The following is a 16,936-nucleotide window of genomic DNA, read 5'->3' on the forward strand; positions in this document are numbered from 1 at the left end:
AAAAAAAAAAAGGAAAAAAAAAGCATGTCGGCGTTAAGCAGGTGCCTATCTTGGCGCTAAACAGACGGCGATTATTTGTTACCTTTTTACTGTGTCTCTCTGCAACCTTTTTACTGTGTTTACTTCTGTCTGACTCAACGATGGGGAACGAAAACAGTTCAATGTTTAGTTCTGTAAAAAAAAACGTCAGAAAAAATCAAAGCAAAAATGCCGAGAAAAATCACCAAAAATGGCGAACCTGATTCAGATTCTGGCAACCTATTTGTTTACTTTCGGTTCATCTCTTCCTTAAACGCACTAAAAATCCTGAATCCCTGGTTTGTATTTTAACGTAGCATTCCGTACATAGGATCTGCGTAAGCTTTGTGGTAACTGCGCTGCGGAGTGCTTACTTACGTGAGTATGCGGATTGTTATTTGTTACGCGAGGATAAATAGATTCTACATATCTTTCCGTCCGGTTAAATTCTTACTTCGGCTTGACTTGATCAACATTACGCAAGCATAAAAGTAATTACTAACCTGCTAGAATGGTGATTTGAAGTGAAAGGAAAATGTTAACCGGGCGGAGAAGGATGCAAAGTTTCTGTGTTCATTGGGCAACCAGTTAACTTCTTCCTTCCGGCTGGTGCTTTTATCGGATTTCTGGTTTCAATAGTCGATGATTATTTTACTTTTGAGATTTCATCGTGGTAACCCACTAACTTAAGCGAAAGAAAGAAGTGAAACGGAATTAAATGGTTGCAAAATCTTACCATGTTTAACCCTAACAACGCTTTATATAATGCAGATTCTCGAATTTATTTTTAACTGGTGTTCTGAAAATGATTGAGAGTGAGGTGATTACAGGTGGCATCACTCAAATTTCAATATTATTAATTATTACTGTTATTGATGAGTCAGTAATTATTATATTTCTTTTATTTTGCAGGTTAAAATGGCTATGAAGGATGTTACGCACTTCACGAGAAGTTCAACTTTAAATTCTTGAGCCCCCCTGCAGTTGGACTATGGAGGAGATTTGTGGCTTGCTATATTTCCTCCTACCATCTTGCAGTGAACATTATTTGTGTTTAGAAAATAAAGAAAGTTTATTAGACAAAACTTAGGACAACCATAAGTGTTTTGCTTTTATACATGATCTCAGAATTTTATGGAAGACAAAATGTTTTACTGTTTGATCGTTAAAAGGACGTGAAATATTTCATAGTATTTATAGTGTTTTAAATGTTGTTCATTATTGAGGACGAACTGTTCCATGTTTACAAACGGTGACATTTGCCGTGTGCGTCTGTAACTGTGGGGAGGTCACCAATACATGACCTTTTTTAAGAGGCATGGTCGTGGAAGTCATCTTCCGTAAAGCGAAACGTCTTGGCTCTAGTGTGGTTCAGAAATGTTGCCTCACTCACAGGATTCGAAGATGTTGGTTTACGACTTGTGCTCTGGGATTGGTGGCTTTTATTTTCTGTGCTTACTTCATTCCCAATTACCATCTCAACAGGTAAGATTTGTACACTTTTGTTGCTTTGGGAAAAAACGCATTAAGTGATTTTTTTAAACATTTAATTTTCCCTCTCCTAAATATAATAAAATAGATCTGTGCAAAACAAAACAGCTTTCAAAAGGGGAAAGATGTTATGCTTATGTTTCTAATATAGAATTAGTTCTTCAGCTATCATAATCTTCCCCTCTCAAAAAAGTGGAATTGACTGTAATGACATTAAACATTTTCACGTAACATCTAGCACATTTACGTAAGTATGTTCCTCGAAAACTAAGAGAACAAAGTTTATTTCGTAGTAACTGCGCTGCACAGAACATATATAGACTTTCAGTATTCTTCCTTAAAACTACTAAATCTGTTTTTTCCTCCTCCCATGTTGCTCTAATCCGGATACACTGAGTAGTCTAGGTTAAATACCATGAAATCGCCACTTAAATTCGAGTGTATTCGTTATTAATGTATCGCTTATTAGGTTGATAAATTTCTAAGTATGAAAAATCTGATTGTCATACAGTCATAAAAATCTTGTTACAGAAAAGTGGGTTTAAATTTGTGAAATATCTAGTCTAATTACGTAACATGCAAGTGGAATATTCTCTGTAACTTGGTAATTTGCATGAATATCAACATTTTGTTTTATGGAAAATGCTTTTAGAAATTACTGTAATGTTTTAGTACATATTAGCATGGCAAGCAAAAATATTAAAAGCATGGCTTCTTATGGTCTAGAATTAGATTTTATACATTATTAGATAAACATTATCTTTACTCAATTTACGCTTGTTCAAAAATATCGAATGCATCAAAAAAAAGTTAACTAACATCAAAGTATCGCTTAATTTGTGGCACCCAATTTAACTTGATTGAAATGAATTCAAAGCCACGGTGTATGGATTCTTTTTAAATTATATAGGGCAACTTAATTCCAAAGAACTTCATTGGATCCTAATCTCTGGGTTGGAATTCAGCTAGAATAGGTTGTTAATAACCATAGACTTTCCAATTGACCACAGAATACTCAATCTGTGTTCTACTTGCACTTTGAAAGGTCAAGAAAAACGCACACTTTCTCTTATGACTCATAGTGGCTTCATTAGCGGATCACGATATTTATTCTATATTGGCATTTAGATCAAGCACTTATTGATTTATACGAGTCTAATTCGTGTACTAAATCGGGTCAACCTGGAACTTCCATCCACGATGGTTTGAGATGACCTTCTGTGGATCTATTAGTGATTACTTTGTGTTCTATTAGTAATTGCTCTTTGTTTTTCGTCTAATTCAATGCTATTTATAAAGCATCATATTTATATCATAACGATAGTCCTTCGTGAAATATAAATAGTTCCTGTCTGACTAGTAGTTTAGTTCCTCCGGCTTTTGCTGGAACTAAACACTAGATGAATTAGTAATACTTAAATATACATAGTGCCTACTTTAGTGAAAAAAATTAAATTTGAAGATTGACGAGGAATGGAAGATTGAATTCTAATTTGAATAATGGGCCGGCAGCATTGAAATTCCCCCCTCCCCACAAAAAAGCTTCAATTAGAAATCAAAAAATTTTTATGCGCAAAACACATTTAAAATATTGAAAAAATATCTGAAGTTTGAGCTAGGAAAAAAGTGTATATAGAATATTATAAACGTTTTAATAACAAAATATCTAATGCCAAATTTTTTTCTTTTAATTGTTTGAATACGAATCTCGATATGTATGTGATTTTTAAATTCCAGGAATACAAATAGTGATGTGAGATTTTTAAATCGCGTGATCAAGAATCGCAATGTCTAATTTTAAATCGCGTGCATACAGATCATGATGTGTGATTTTTAAATCGCATGAATATAAATCGCGATGTGTGATTTTCAATCGCGTGAATACAGACAGAGATGTGTAAATAAAGCGCGATTTTTTTTTTAATTGTTTAAAGGTGAATCTCAATGTTTGGTTTTTAAATTGGTGTGAATACAAATCTCGATGTGTGATTTTTAGTTGCGGGAATACGAATTACGATGGGTAATTTTGAACCACGTTAATCCATCTAACGATGTGTAATTTTAAATCGCGTGAATACAAATTGTGATGAGTAATTTTAAATAACTTTCATATAGGTAGGAAAAGCGCGTAGCCTAAAAAATTTAAACTTTTTTTCCCCGTAATTCGAAAAAGCGGAAGTTAGTTCGACAACGTAGAACTTTTCTTTTATAATATTGAAAGAAAAAAAGCGGAATTTTGCCAAAAATCTGAAGAAAAAAAATTAGTGAAATAAAGAGCCCTAGATCATAGATTTTTAAGTCAAAAGTGTATTGTTTTTCCTATCTTGTTTGACAAAACTCGTCACTTTGAAACTAAACCGTGGTAACTCAAAAAAGCAAGTGTTTCAGGAGAGCGATTTCTAACTTTTCAAGAAGGCGAATCGCGCCAATGCGATAACGATTTATCTGCTTTTTTAAATAATTTCACGGAACTTATGAAGATAACACGTTGTTTCTCTAAAAGGGTGATTTTTTTTTACACGAATTGGCCCAAATACCTCATTTTTGATTTTTTTTAAGTTACTACGGTTTAGTTTCAAAGCGACGAACTGTGGTGCCCTCTGTTTGGCAGCAGGAAAAATGTCTGATGGCGTACTAGTTTAAAAAAATTAAAAACTACTTAAAAATAATACTAACGACATTTCTTTTATTAGTAGAGTTTGACCACTCATAAGGCTTTCCTTTGTCGTCTATTAAAATAGTTAGAAATAAGTTGTATAAAAAGGAGATGAACTCCAATTTTCTGATCAGCGGAATTGCTTACTCTTTAAATAAGGACTTCATTTAATTTTGTTGAAACAGTGGAACTTCTCTAAAAAAAAACTAAAAAAAGAAAACTGTGGGAGCTTTCTGTATTTTGCTGTTGAAATGCGTAAGATCGATTTATCGATTTTCTTTATTTTAAATGGCCTTAATTCTAATAGAGCATTAAATACTTCATCGGATCCCCGTTTCCCGTTATAAATTCTACTTGAGTAGTTTGTTTAATAACCACAAACTTTCTAAATGACAGCCGAGCACGTTATTCGTGTTTCAACTCAAGCTGCCTCAACATAACTGTAATTGAAGACCACGGAAAACGCATATTTCCTTTCATGATATGATTCACTATGGCTTCACTATTGGCGAACCACAATATTGGCAGGTAGATCAGAAACCTATCATTTTATATGCGATTCAAGTCCAATTGATGAAGTAGATCGGGGCCACCTGAAACTTCCGTCCATATGGGTTTGAGATGATCCCTCTGTAAATCCATGGCACGCGATGTTCTATAAGTAATTACTCTTTGTCTCTCTATTAATGCAATGCCCATAAATACAACACCCTATAATGATATCATAACGGGATCCCTTCCTGAAATGGGACGTCGGCCAGATTGTGGCAGGATCAATGCTTTGTTAACGATAATGATTTCCTGTGTGGAGTGGGCTTAAAGATGAGCCGCCCTTTAAGGCTCTACCGTTAATAGAAATTCTGTGTGGGTTGGTTGCTTTTTAATGAATTTGAAATGGATATTTTGTCTTCCGTTAGAGCAGTTTTTGCTGATGAAGACGTAATTTTACTTTTCGAGTTTTAAGTTGGCTTTCTTTTGGAAAAAATGAATTGGAAAAGTTTGCGATTGATGCCTGTTGTATCCGGGCGGAAATTAATTTCTTCTATTAATTTGGAAAGCTTAAAGCAGTTGTGTTTTTCTCTGTAATTATTCCTGCTTAGTTATGTTTGCTCTAGCTATTAGTTTTACTATTAATTTAAAAGACTATCCGTAAAGCCATGCACTAGATGTAAAGGAACTACTGTCTAATTATTGTGATTGTCATATCTTTATTTTGTTATACTATATTGTGTTTAAAATTTTCGTTACTACGAAAATTAACGTTCCCACTTTTTTTATGAATATGCATCTGTATCAATTTTTTTAATGAATTCTGCTTTGTTTCCCCTTATAGTACGACGGATTGGTGAAATATATAGATTAATCGCGATTCTATTGATAAACGCATAAAACTTAGTACATATGTTCAATAAATATAACGCCTTAATTTGGGATGGGAGGCCATCTCAGATTTTGCTCTTAACAATAATGACGGACTATTTTCTCAGCACTCTTTTAAAATTTTTTTGACGATTTTGATTGATATCTAAGAACAGGGTGAGTAGCGTTTTTAAAAAGTGCTTAAAGGTGCTTATTTTCGTTTTTTAAAAGCCCTTAAATGTGCTTTTTTTCATTGGGTGTTTTTAAAAAGTGCTTACTTTTCCCTTTTTCAAAATGAGATTTTTCCTTTACCGTGTTGATTTTGCTACGAATTATTGCAAAAAGCCGCAGTTCACATTGTTCTATCTAACGTTTTCTCAATTAATTCAACCTCAATCTATTTCGGCGTATTGTCAGTCGGTAGCGTATGAAAACGCCATTCGTTTTACATGATTCAAAATTTCATGATTTTTGACAATTGTCAAAAACAATGCCATAATGTTTTTTTTTTGACATGATTACTAAAACAAGATAAAACCGTAAATTGTCAAAAACTTTCCAACCCTGCCTAATTATTATATTTTTTTAAGTGCTTAAAATATTTTTTTAGTGCTTGAAAAGTGCTTAAAAGGTGCTTATTTTTTGTTGAATAATTTGGCTACGCACCCTGAAGAAAACGCAGCTGCAATGGCTCGGGGGATAGAACCTTCGCCTCACAATGAAGTGACCTGGGTTCAAACCCCAGCTGTGGTTAGTTGGTACGAATCCCACTCCAGTCTTGCACTGACCACAGTGAAATATCCTCAGTAGTTGACGGATTATGTATTAGAATCCCCTTCTCGTCGGGCTAACCATGGGTGGTTTTCAAAGTTTTCCTCTCTTTGTATCAGAAATATGGGTTAGTTCAGTCAAAAAATCATCCACGAAAGCTAGTTTGTCCCAACGCTTGATTTACATGCACCTTTATCATCTGGATTGTGTTCAAAATTAGAAAGCCATGGGGTTGAATATTGATAGTATAATATTTTTCATTATGTTAATATTTCTCACCGATGGCGCAATGCGTAGTGATACATTATTAACACCTAATCATTTAAAAACATCTATCAAAGTTATGTTTCTCAAATGGGAAGTAACAATATTTTTAAACGTCATAGTAGAATAAAAAAGAGCTTTAATTTAAAAATGAGATTACTTATGTGTGTGTTTTAGCTATTTAAAAGAGCGATCTAGAAACATGTCCGAGAACACAAATTTCAAAATTCAGTAAATGATGATTCACAATCAACACCTCAAATTAAGTATGCGCAGTTTTTGCTAATGATGTGTAAAATTGCACTTTCATTTTGTAATAGGAACTTTAAATATCGATTATCCATTTAGAGGTTGTCTTTAGAAATCGAATATCATTTTTCTTTTCTGCTACAACTGTATTATTAACCCCTTTTTTGCATGGTACTTAAGTAATTAAAAAACACACTGTATCTCATTATTCAAATCGTCAGCAATATGCTAATTTTACTAATTAGATACAATTTTTTAACAATTCTTTTTGCTGTATTTCTTTAGTTTAAGATTATATGCGTCATTGAAAAATGAAAATAAAGAATGAGTTTTCTATCACTTTCCTTAGTTCTCAGATTTCGTTTAATTACTATAGTAGTTGCGTAGTATAAGTCAGCAAAGGAGTGCTTAAAAAAAACGTTTGATTTGTGATTTATTTTATTAAAGTTATAGTTTCTGCAATTCCCGACGATGGAACATTTAATTTGTTTTAAAATACAACTTTTTATTTCATTTTAAATAAAGTAGCATTCCAATTAAGAAAAAATTAAACACTAATTGGATATTAATTACAGGATATTTTATGTATGATGCATTTACATTTTTTTAAAAACAAAATTATTCTGATACATTATGATGCCTTTTTCTTTTCATCTTATTCTTTTATTTTCTAATAAATTATTTTTGAAGTGCCTTTTTTTTTTTTTTTTGCAAATTTTAAGTAACACTTTTTAAACTAATAATTTTTCTATTTTTGTAACTGTTTTGAGCTTGTAGCAGTTTTATAAATTAAGTTTGCACTTGTTGATAACATTGTTAAAGTAAGTTTAACCTATCTTTTAGCCAGTGCTTGCTATGCCTATTATGAAGCAAAATGTCACTATGTAAAAAAACCCTCTTTTTTGTGAAAATGAAAAGCAATATATTCACATTTTCTGATATTATACAACAACTACTCACTCTAACGCCGCATTGTATGGGCTTATTAAGATTTATTTTTATCATTTTTCTTTTAATACGAAAAATATCGCCAAATTAGCAATTTTATACTTTAAAATATAATAATTAAATTAAAATATAATAATATTATATTATGCGCTCAGATAATTCTTACAACAAGATGAAAGTAGTAAAATGATAGATAATTAAACAAAGAGAAATATAAAATATTTTTTCAACTTATAAGTTGGAAATCTACATCGTAATCAGTATTTAACAATAGCCAATTAATTTGTTATTTCACTTACAAGTTTCTGATACATTTTGAATTTTATTATTGTATTTAAAGATCAACACCTCGATTAATTTTTGATCAAGCATATTTTTTTGGAATATTCTTATTATTAAAAGGCTAATCTAAATGGTTCTCAAGTTTTAGACATTAAATATGCCAATTAATTAGGACAGATGATATTTTAAGTTACAAAATGTAGTACAAAAGAACATATATTTTTTTAATAAACATACTTTTTTCCTTCAGATTCTCATTTGTGACCCTTAAAACATGAAAGGTAGCTATAGTTAGCATCAGGCTGAATCCTTTAACATAGCGGTTCCCAATTGGTGTTCCGCATAACCTAGGGTTCTGTAGAAGGGTCACTAGGGTTCTGAGAGTTTGGAATTTTTTTTAACCCCTTATTTTTCAAAACTGTTATTAGGATATTTATATCCAATTAATGTTCCATTATTTATTTAACATTTCCTTTATTTTTATGAAATTATGTAATTGAAATTCTTGTGAGAAAAGAAATTTCAAAACATTTTTCTAATAATAATATAATGAATGAATTATGAAAAGGATATGCATTTATGAAAAATTCCATTAGTTTTAGGCAACGAACAAAAATAGCGAAATGTAACAATGAAGTATGTTTTGTACATGATAACCATTCATGACGCTTATTTTTTTATTTTAAGGGAAACCATATTTCAACTCATTGTGTAAGTACAGTCAAACCCCGCTATAGTGAACCTTCAAGGGACCGAAATTTCTGTTCACTATAACCGGGAGTTCACTATATCCGTTCCGCAAACAATTTTAACTAATGGTTCCGAACTCCTTTTTATTATACATTATTTAAATAAATGAGCAACAAAATGAAATACAAAAATGACTGAAGAATAATACCTAGTAACAAAAAACGTGTTAACTTGCTTTTACTTTTATTACTCTTCGTTTTGCGTACAAAAGAAGTTAGTGATCTTTAGCTAATGCAGGGAAAAATTTGTCCATACATCTGCCTGGGTTGGCCTTAGTTTAGGGAAGGGAAAGTGAGATAAAAAAAGCAAACAAGAAAAAATGCTTATCGCTACGTTCCACTCTTATGGATGGTCTTAAAAATCAGTATAAGTACTTATTTTGAAGTAGACATTTCAAAATTATTTTTAAAAAATGAAGAAAAAATTCAGTCGAGGACAGAAAAAAGTTCATTATATCCAACTTCCTCACTTTTTTAGTTCACTATATCCACAAAAAATAACATTATACGTGTATAGCAAGGCACGGGACCGAACATTTCGTTCACTATATCCGGGAGTTCACTATAAACCGTGTTCACTATAGCGGGGCTTGACTGTATTTATATCAAAGATGATCAGACTAGATGCCACTCCAGACCTGTAAATTCAACTGTCTGGTGTGAAATCCATTTTTAAGACTTAATATTGATGACACAATATGATAAAAAAATTAATTTTTCATTCATTCACCAAATATTTTAAAAATAATTAATAAAATTTAGATCATTGCATATTTTTAAAATAATTAAAAGTCTTGTTAATTTATCTGTTCTTAAGATATATATTTATTAAATCTCATGGACCCACGAAAAGAAAGTCAATCATTTAGGGTTCCACAGCTTAAAAAAATTAAGAACTGCTGTCTAAACATATTTGAAATAAGAATTAAAAAATTCAAAGTATAAAAACTGGACATTGAAATGTTTAAGTGAAATAGTGTTGAGCTTGGATCACAACCAAGTAAGCATTCCAGGTGTTTGCTAATATGTTAAGTATGTTTTTGTACATGAAGTATGTTTTTTGTACATTTAATTAAAAAAAAACATGACTTGAATTTTCATACATTCTTATCTACTAGTGTGATTGCTAAATACTAGATTTAAACTCCACTAAATATATTAACTTTTGTTGATATGAGTGTATAAATAAAAGTATCAGTACATCTCTAAAATATTGGTGTCTCACATTTAAAATATTATGTAGGCATGGCATGAATATTTTTTTTAATGATTTGATGCTTGATATAATTTCTGTTCTTCATTAAGTTTATTAGTAGGTTTTTTTTTAAAAAACATAATTATCAAATTTTTAATTAGCTAATTGAACTGAATAATATTTTAATGTTTTTTACTTTCCTCTTTTAGCATGATAAAGGCCCCCAAGGAATTAACTTTTCGCTGCAAAAATTCATTCGACCGATCAATTGATAATTCAAGGCAAGGCTATGGATTTCCTCCGACCAATGCCCATGTGTCCAGTGCTAGGCTACGTCTTGATGCCAAAGTGCTTGTGTTTGTGGAGACTCAATATTCCCATTTGGGAAGACAGATAGCAGAAATTTTAGAAGCTTCTAGAATCAAGTAGGTTTCATTAGTTTTACTACAAAAATTAATTTGTATATATTTTCATAAAAAAATAATTTGTAAAATTTAAGTTTCTTGCAGGATTGGATAGCTTTAACCTATTTATATCTGTTCAAAATACTTCTTTAAACAGTTTAAGAGTAGATTATTTAAAAAGAAAGAAAGATGAGGTTAAAAATAGTAAATTTGCATTTATCTAATTTTCATTTTCATTAATCTGATTCTGTAACAATTAACTAATTGATTGGATTCATGTTTCCAAACAATTTCTTCTATTGATCAAAGATGAAATTTTAAAATAATCTTTATGCATAAACTGATAGAATATAACCTTGAAACGTCAGTGAATGGAAAATTGGAGAAAGTCAGAAAGTTTCTAGTTTCAGGAAAAAGTTAGAAAAACGTTAATTTCAATGTCAAAGAAATTTTAAATTGAGGTATAAATAGACCTATTTCATAATGCAATTATCTTCGTTTTTTTTTATTATTATTTATTTTTTTTGTACCCAGAAAAGTTTTGTAAAATTATAATTATCTAACCTAACCCATTTTTGTATTCTAAGAAGTCTTTAAAATCCGTTGTATAACAAAAATATTAATAATAATAAATAAACAGTAGTCACATTTGTTGGGTCAATTTCTACTTTTAACAACAAAAAAAAGAGGATTATTGGAAAACGCATCATATGAATGTTAAATTATTTTATGGCTTCGCTTCACTATTCATTATATAATGTTTTAAAATTTTATTTAGTGATATGTTAATTCCATAATGTAAACACTTATTTTCCCTATATCTGAGTTAAAGAGAAAATTTCTCTTCTGACAAACTAAGCAAACATCAGGGGAAAAAAAAAAAAAAAAATTGGTATTAATGAGGAAAAACAAGATTTTATCAAACTTTATTGTTATACATCTATGAACAGTTTGGTAAAAGTTTAACTCTCAAGAGTGAATTCTTTGACAATTTTTTCCCTAATCTTTGCAGCATATTTATTCCCTTGTAAGTAAGGTGATATTTTTCAAAATGACAATTTTTTTTCATAAATATGTTGACTGTTTATTTACTTTAGTTTGGAAAAACCTAATTTGATTGTAATAATTGCATTATTGCAATAAAAATTCAACGGAGCAAGAACACTGTTTTGCTTATTGTCTAAAAAATGACTGACAATTTGAAATATCAATTTTGTGAAAAATAGTTAAAGATAAAAAGATTCTGTTTGGTGTATTTTGTTCAAAAACCCAGAGAATTTATTCTCACCAAGTTTCATAATTAGTAACAAAGTTAATCAGCAGATGGCACTGATGATTTGGAAAAAAACAGCTATGAAACTGTGTTTTTTGCTGAGTGTCAGATTCTTTCACATTGTAGCTGCGAATTAATTTAATTTTGAAAACATGGTTAGTTTTTCCTAGTTAACAGCGCCATCTATTGATGAACTATGTTACTAATTTTGAGATTTAGTGTGAATAATAATCTGGTTTCCTACATACAATGCTGTAAACTTTTTATTTCTATCTCCTTTAAATTTCTGACATTGATTTTTCAAATTGCCCGGTTATTTTTAGAAATGTTTCTAAAATCAAATATTTCTCTAGAAAACTTAATATTTTTATTTAGTCCTTTTCTTTTGATAAATTGTTAGTTTATGTGTATCTGATTTTTAAAATTAAAATATCTATTTATTTTTTTTATTAGATTTAAGTTGGAAATAGCTGGAAAAAGCTTGCCTCTTCTCACCAATTTAGATAAAGGGAAGTTTGCTGTTATAGTTTTTGAAAATTTTGAAAAGTATTTGCACATGAATAAATGGAACAGAGAACTACTTGACAAATATTGCCGAGAATATAATGTTGGGATTATTGGTTTCATGAAGGCTCAGGAAGAGACTTATGTTGGTGCTCAATTAAAAGGTTTGTCTGCCAGTATTTAATTATCTTGTGTTCTTAAAGTTTAAAATTCAATCAAAACTAATTAGTTGTGATATATTATAGATTTACAGTTAAAAATCCATACATTTCAATAAATACTTAAAAGTCTACAATTTGTAAACTAAGTTAGTTTACAAATTAGTTAGTTTGACTAACTAATCAGCATTCTTAGCTCTACTAACTAAGGTAAACAACGTTAAAGAGCACAAAAAATATTAATAAATGCAGACAGCTGTTTCGGATGCTCTAAGGGCAACCTTCATCAGTGCAACAGAAAGAAATGAGATTCTTTCTTTCTCATTGATTCTTTCTTTCTCATGAGATTCTCATTTCTTTCTGTTGTACTGATGAAGGTTGCCCCTTGAGCATCCGAAACAGCTGTCTGCATTTAATAATATTTTTTGTGCTCTTTAACGTTGTTTACCTTAGTTTGTATTTTAGCACAAAGGTCGCCCACTTGTTTATTTATTCTTAGCTCTAATTGCAGATGTCCATTTTAATATTATTAAAACTTATTGTTAGCAAAATGAATTGTAAGTTCAAAAGCAAATTTTTTTGCTTACTAGTATGTAATCAAACAAACTTTTTATATTTGTAAAAGTTTCTATACCTTTTTTGTATTAGGTAGCACAGATGGTCTCTATTTTGTTGTTGTTTTTATTTAGTTACTTATGCTACCCAGCAGCTCCTGGTATTTAAACCACATGAGAAATTTATCCATTAATGACCTTTCACAAAACCTTTCTTTTGCAGAACAGTCAATGATGTCATAGTTTTGAAACTAAAGCTCCTTGAAAAACATAGTTTATGCTGTTTTTCGCAGTGAATGTGGCATTATTTTCGGGATATTAAGTAGTATTTAAACGATTTCATTAAAAAGGACATTTCACAAAAATTCTGAAATAATCCCCCTTGAAAGAGACCGTCATCCACTAAATGTTTACAGCTTATTACAGACATGAGATTCTTCTGTGTCTTGATGGAATTTTCTGCTTTCTAAACTGTAGGAAAAAATTTGTATAAAATATTAAAAATTGCAATAAAATTTTCCAGAGAGAAAAAGAAAATGCTATGTTTAATGTCGATTTTTTTATTAATATTTCTACATTTTGTTTTAATTTATTATTTTTTTCTCTCAAATCATTATTATGTATAAAACTTGATAGTTTGTTGGATGGCCAACGTATGCATGTAATTATAATAAAAACTTTAAATAAGTAATGTTTTTTTTTTTGTGCAAAATAGTTTTGCATGCTTTTTTACATATGTTTTCATGATTTGAGTTGATAGGTATTTTCCGACTTTTTGTTATATTTTTACTCTCTTGCCTTTTATTAGATTGAAAAGAGTTAAGTTTTAGTATGAGAGTAAAAAACCATATGAGTTGGTTCACCCATTAATAAATATTAATCCTCTGGCTGCTCATCCCACGATTTTCGCAAGCATGTGTTTTTCTTCTTTTGTTGAGGAGCGCATCCTGCCTTTTCACCTTTCAACCTGTGAAATAAATTATGTACAGTATTAGACGTTTAATTAAGGTTTAGACCAACAAATGTCCTTAGTTGTCGACTAAATTGCAGCCTTGGTATTTATTGCTCTAACTTCACTATGTTTGCCAACTTTTTCTAATCAGAAATGACTGCTAGAGAAACAAAACGTTCAGTGATAGACAGAATATATATATTCTCGATGATTTATCAGATTCTGAAAGTGATTATAGTTTTGACAGTGATAATTTCTTAATTCTTTGATAATTTCTAACTATTTTCTATACATATTTTTCATATATACACATTATACATATTTTAATATCGTGTAATAAATAGAAATTTAATGTAATTCAATTGAAATTTATTAAAAAAAAATTTTTTTTTGTGATAAAATCTCTGAAATTGGTTTTTCTGACAGCTTAGTTTCTCATGATAAAAATGTATAGGTATAAAAAATCTTTTATAGAAAGAAAAAATACATATTTCAATTCTCCAATATATATATTTAAAATATGCAACAAAAAATATTTTAAGCTATTTTGGTCCACAAATCGAGCAGTCAGAGGGTTAAAGTTCACTCCAGATGTGCTACTATTTTACTTACTTGATTAAGCAAAATTATAATTTCAGTTTTTTTTTTTCATTCTTTTTGACGACCCTTGTATGACTTTCATTTCGGACCAGACTTTAAATTATCACCTCACTTAGAATAGCTCACAATTAAACTTGCAACATTATAAGAACTCAAAAATACACAGTATTTTTAATAAAGTCTATTGTTTAAACATCAAAGGTATTTCTGTTTTTAATAATTTAATTTTATTACATTTTTGTTTTAAATTTTATTGATACTTAATAATAACTTTGTTTTGTATGCACAAGTGTACCGGTTAAAAACCCTGTATAAAATGTAATTACTTTATATTTCATATATTTCAGGCTTTCCTTTATACGTTCATACAAATATGGCTCTAAGAGATTATCATCTGAATGGAGATTCAACCGTTTTAAGATTGACACGTGCTGGAGAGGTCTTCTATGGTAACATTCCAGGCTCTGATTGGACAGTCTTCCAACCAAACCACTCCACCTATGAAGCTCTTGCATCAGCACGTTCACAAACTTATCAGTCATCGTTTGTTTCTCAAGGAATTGATCCCTTGCTAACAACAATAGTGCATGCAAGTATCTTATTCTTAATATTTTTGTTGCATTTTATTTTTAGTAGTAAGTAAGGAAATATATTTCTGTAAATACAGGATGGGATCAAATTTCCATAAAGTTTCAAGCAATTTTGTATGTATTTTTTGTATTTTTTAAACGAAAGTTTAAAGGGATAAGGGGTTTTCCAAATATTTAATCTTGTTCTTGCTGCCCAGTCACAGGGTAGTGTAATTTGCAATACTACATAATAAAATTTGTGAAAAACCTAATTATTTTGAGCTTTCTTTTGAAAAGTACAAAACTGCTTGAAACTTTATAAGTTTTTAATATTTTTAAATCAAATTTTTCCTCACATGCACAGTACAAAAAAACTAATTTAAATACTCCTATTTTGCATACTTTTTTTAAAAAAAATTTAAATTGCTCCAAATTTTTAAAAAAATTTTATTGGAATATTTTTAAAGATACAGCAACTTAAAGATAAAGATACTTAAATAAAGATATTTTAAAGATACAGATAAGACAAAAAAAAATAATTTTTCTTTTTAATAAAAATGTTTATGTCTGCATAAATATTTTAGTTAGATTAACTAAATTTTATGCGGTATTTGCAAATAACAACCAAAGTAAGCGATGCAAGTTACAAGCTTATTTCTTGATTTGCTAGTATAGGATGTTAAAAAATACTTGTTTTCTTTTGTAATTTATTGTCGGTCTCTCAAACCAATGAAAGCTTAAAACCTATAGCAAATGCTAAGTATAAATAATCGCAATAACTAAATGCTTATAAATTTACGAAATAATCCTCTATGTATTTAAGAAATTCGAAAAGTATCTAACAACTGAAAGTGTCTCTTCCAGTATGTAGGGTAGTGTATATATATATATATATATATATATATGTTTCGATTTTTTTTCTTTTTCTTTTTGTCGATGAAACATGATTTTTACAGTCATGAATTTTAGGTTTGCCTTCAAAATCATAATTCTGAGTTAAGCCTGTTATTTATTTTTTCTTGGTATAAATTTAGGTTTAATATAAAAATATTTACAAAGCAACTATTCGTAAATACAATTGCAAGTAAATTATTAAAATTGTAATTATTTATAAACACCCATTAAAACCGGCCATATTTTTTTGCCATTTCCTGGCAATAAAGTTTAATGTTACTAAATAATGAAACTTGTGGAGAAACTGGAACTAGTAACGCCCCCTAGCAAGAAACTAGATAAAAACTCAGAGAGAGAGTGAGTGGTAGCGAACGAACGGTAGAAAGCCTGCCATGCAGTGCTCCTTATGTTTTTCTTCTTCATATATGTTTTATATGTTTTGTTTGTGAATGTGTTGAGTGCTAACTATAGTAATGTTTAAAATAAAATAAAAGTTAGCTAGCCGTTGTTTTAATTCTCCCCTATGCACCACACGTCACAAACTTTTATATCAGTTGCTCTCAAACTTTTAAACTTTCTGTTCTCTTAAAAACCAAATTTAATAAAATACCAACTACTCCACTTTCAACAAAAGATTTATAAAAATAGTCAGAAAACAAAAACTGAAAGTTATGCAATTTCCTTCATTTCGCCAATGCTCTTAAAGGGTTCACCGAGCAAAGTAACATTAATATGAACTTAAAAATTATTTTTATATTGTGATGGTGAAAATAACCTAATTTTAATTTACTAAACTAAGAATTATGCATTAAAATTTTTTCAACTATCAGAAAAAAATTTGCCCAAAAAGCAATCCACAAATCTGCTTTTTTGTATTTATTTGTTTATATTCTTTTTGTATGTATATATGTATATTTTTTTGTGGTGATTGAGAATAAATACATGAATTAATATTCATAAGAATTTGTTAAAAATGAGCTCTCTTTTGCAAAAAAATATGTATTATAATATGTACAATTTCATAACTTTTTCTGAGATTTTTTTTT

General features: G+C 29.7%; 1 protein-coding gene across 2 annotated transcripts in view; it reads left to right on the forward strand.

Annotated features, from left to right (window-relative positions):
* The window catches only part of sfl (N-deacetylase and N-sulfotransferase sfl), a 97,185-nt gene that overhangs the window by 55,009 nt on the left and 25,240 nt on the right, over positions 1 to 16,936 (forward strand). For both annotated transcript variants that reach the window (XM_016048387.5, XM_016048388.5), the window contains 4 exons: positions 931 to 1,503; positions 10,192 to 10,407; positions 12,113 to 12,327; positions 14,775 to 15,016. In XM_016048387.5, coding sequence (XP_015903873.1) covers positions 1,337 to 1,503; positions 10,192 to 10,407; positions 12,113 to 12,327; positions 14,775 to 15,016 — 840 coding nt within the window. In that variant the 5' untranslated portion in view covers positions 931 to 1,336. The remainder of the gene's footprint in view (positions 1 to 930; positions 1,504 to 10,191; positions 10,408 to 12,112; positions 12,328 to 14,774; positions 15,017 to 16,936) is intronic.

This window comes from Parasteatoda tepidariorum, chromosome 9 (genome assembly GCF_982258835.1).
Source record: "Parasteatoda tepidariorum strain Cologne lab strain chromosome 9, Ptep-v5.0, whole genome shotgun sequence".
Taxonomy (NCBI): Eukaryota; Metazoa; Arthropoda; class Arachnida; order Araneae; family Theridiidae; genus Parasteatoda; species Parasteatoda tepidariorum.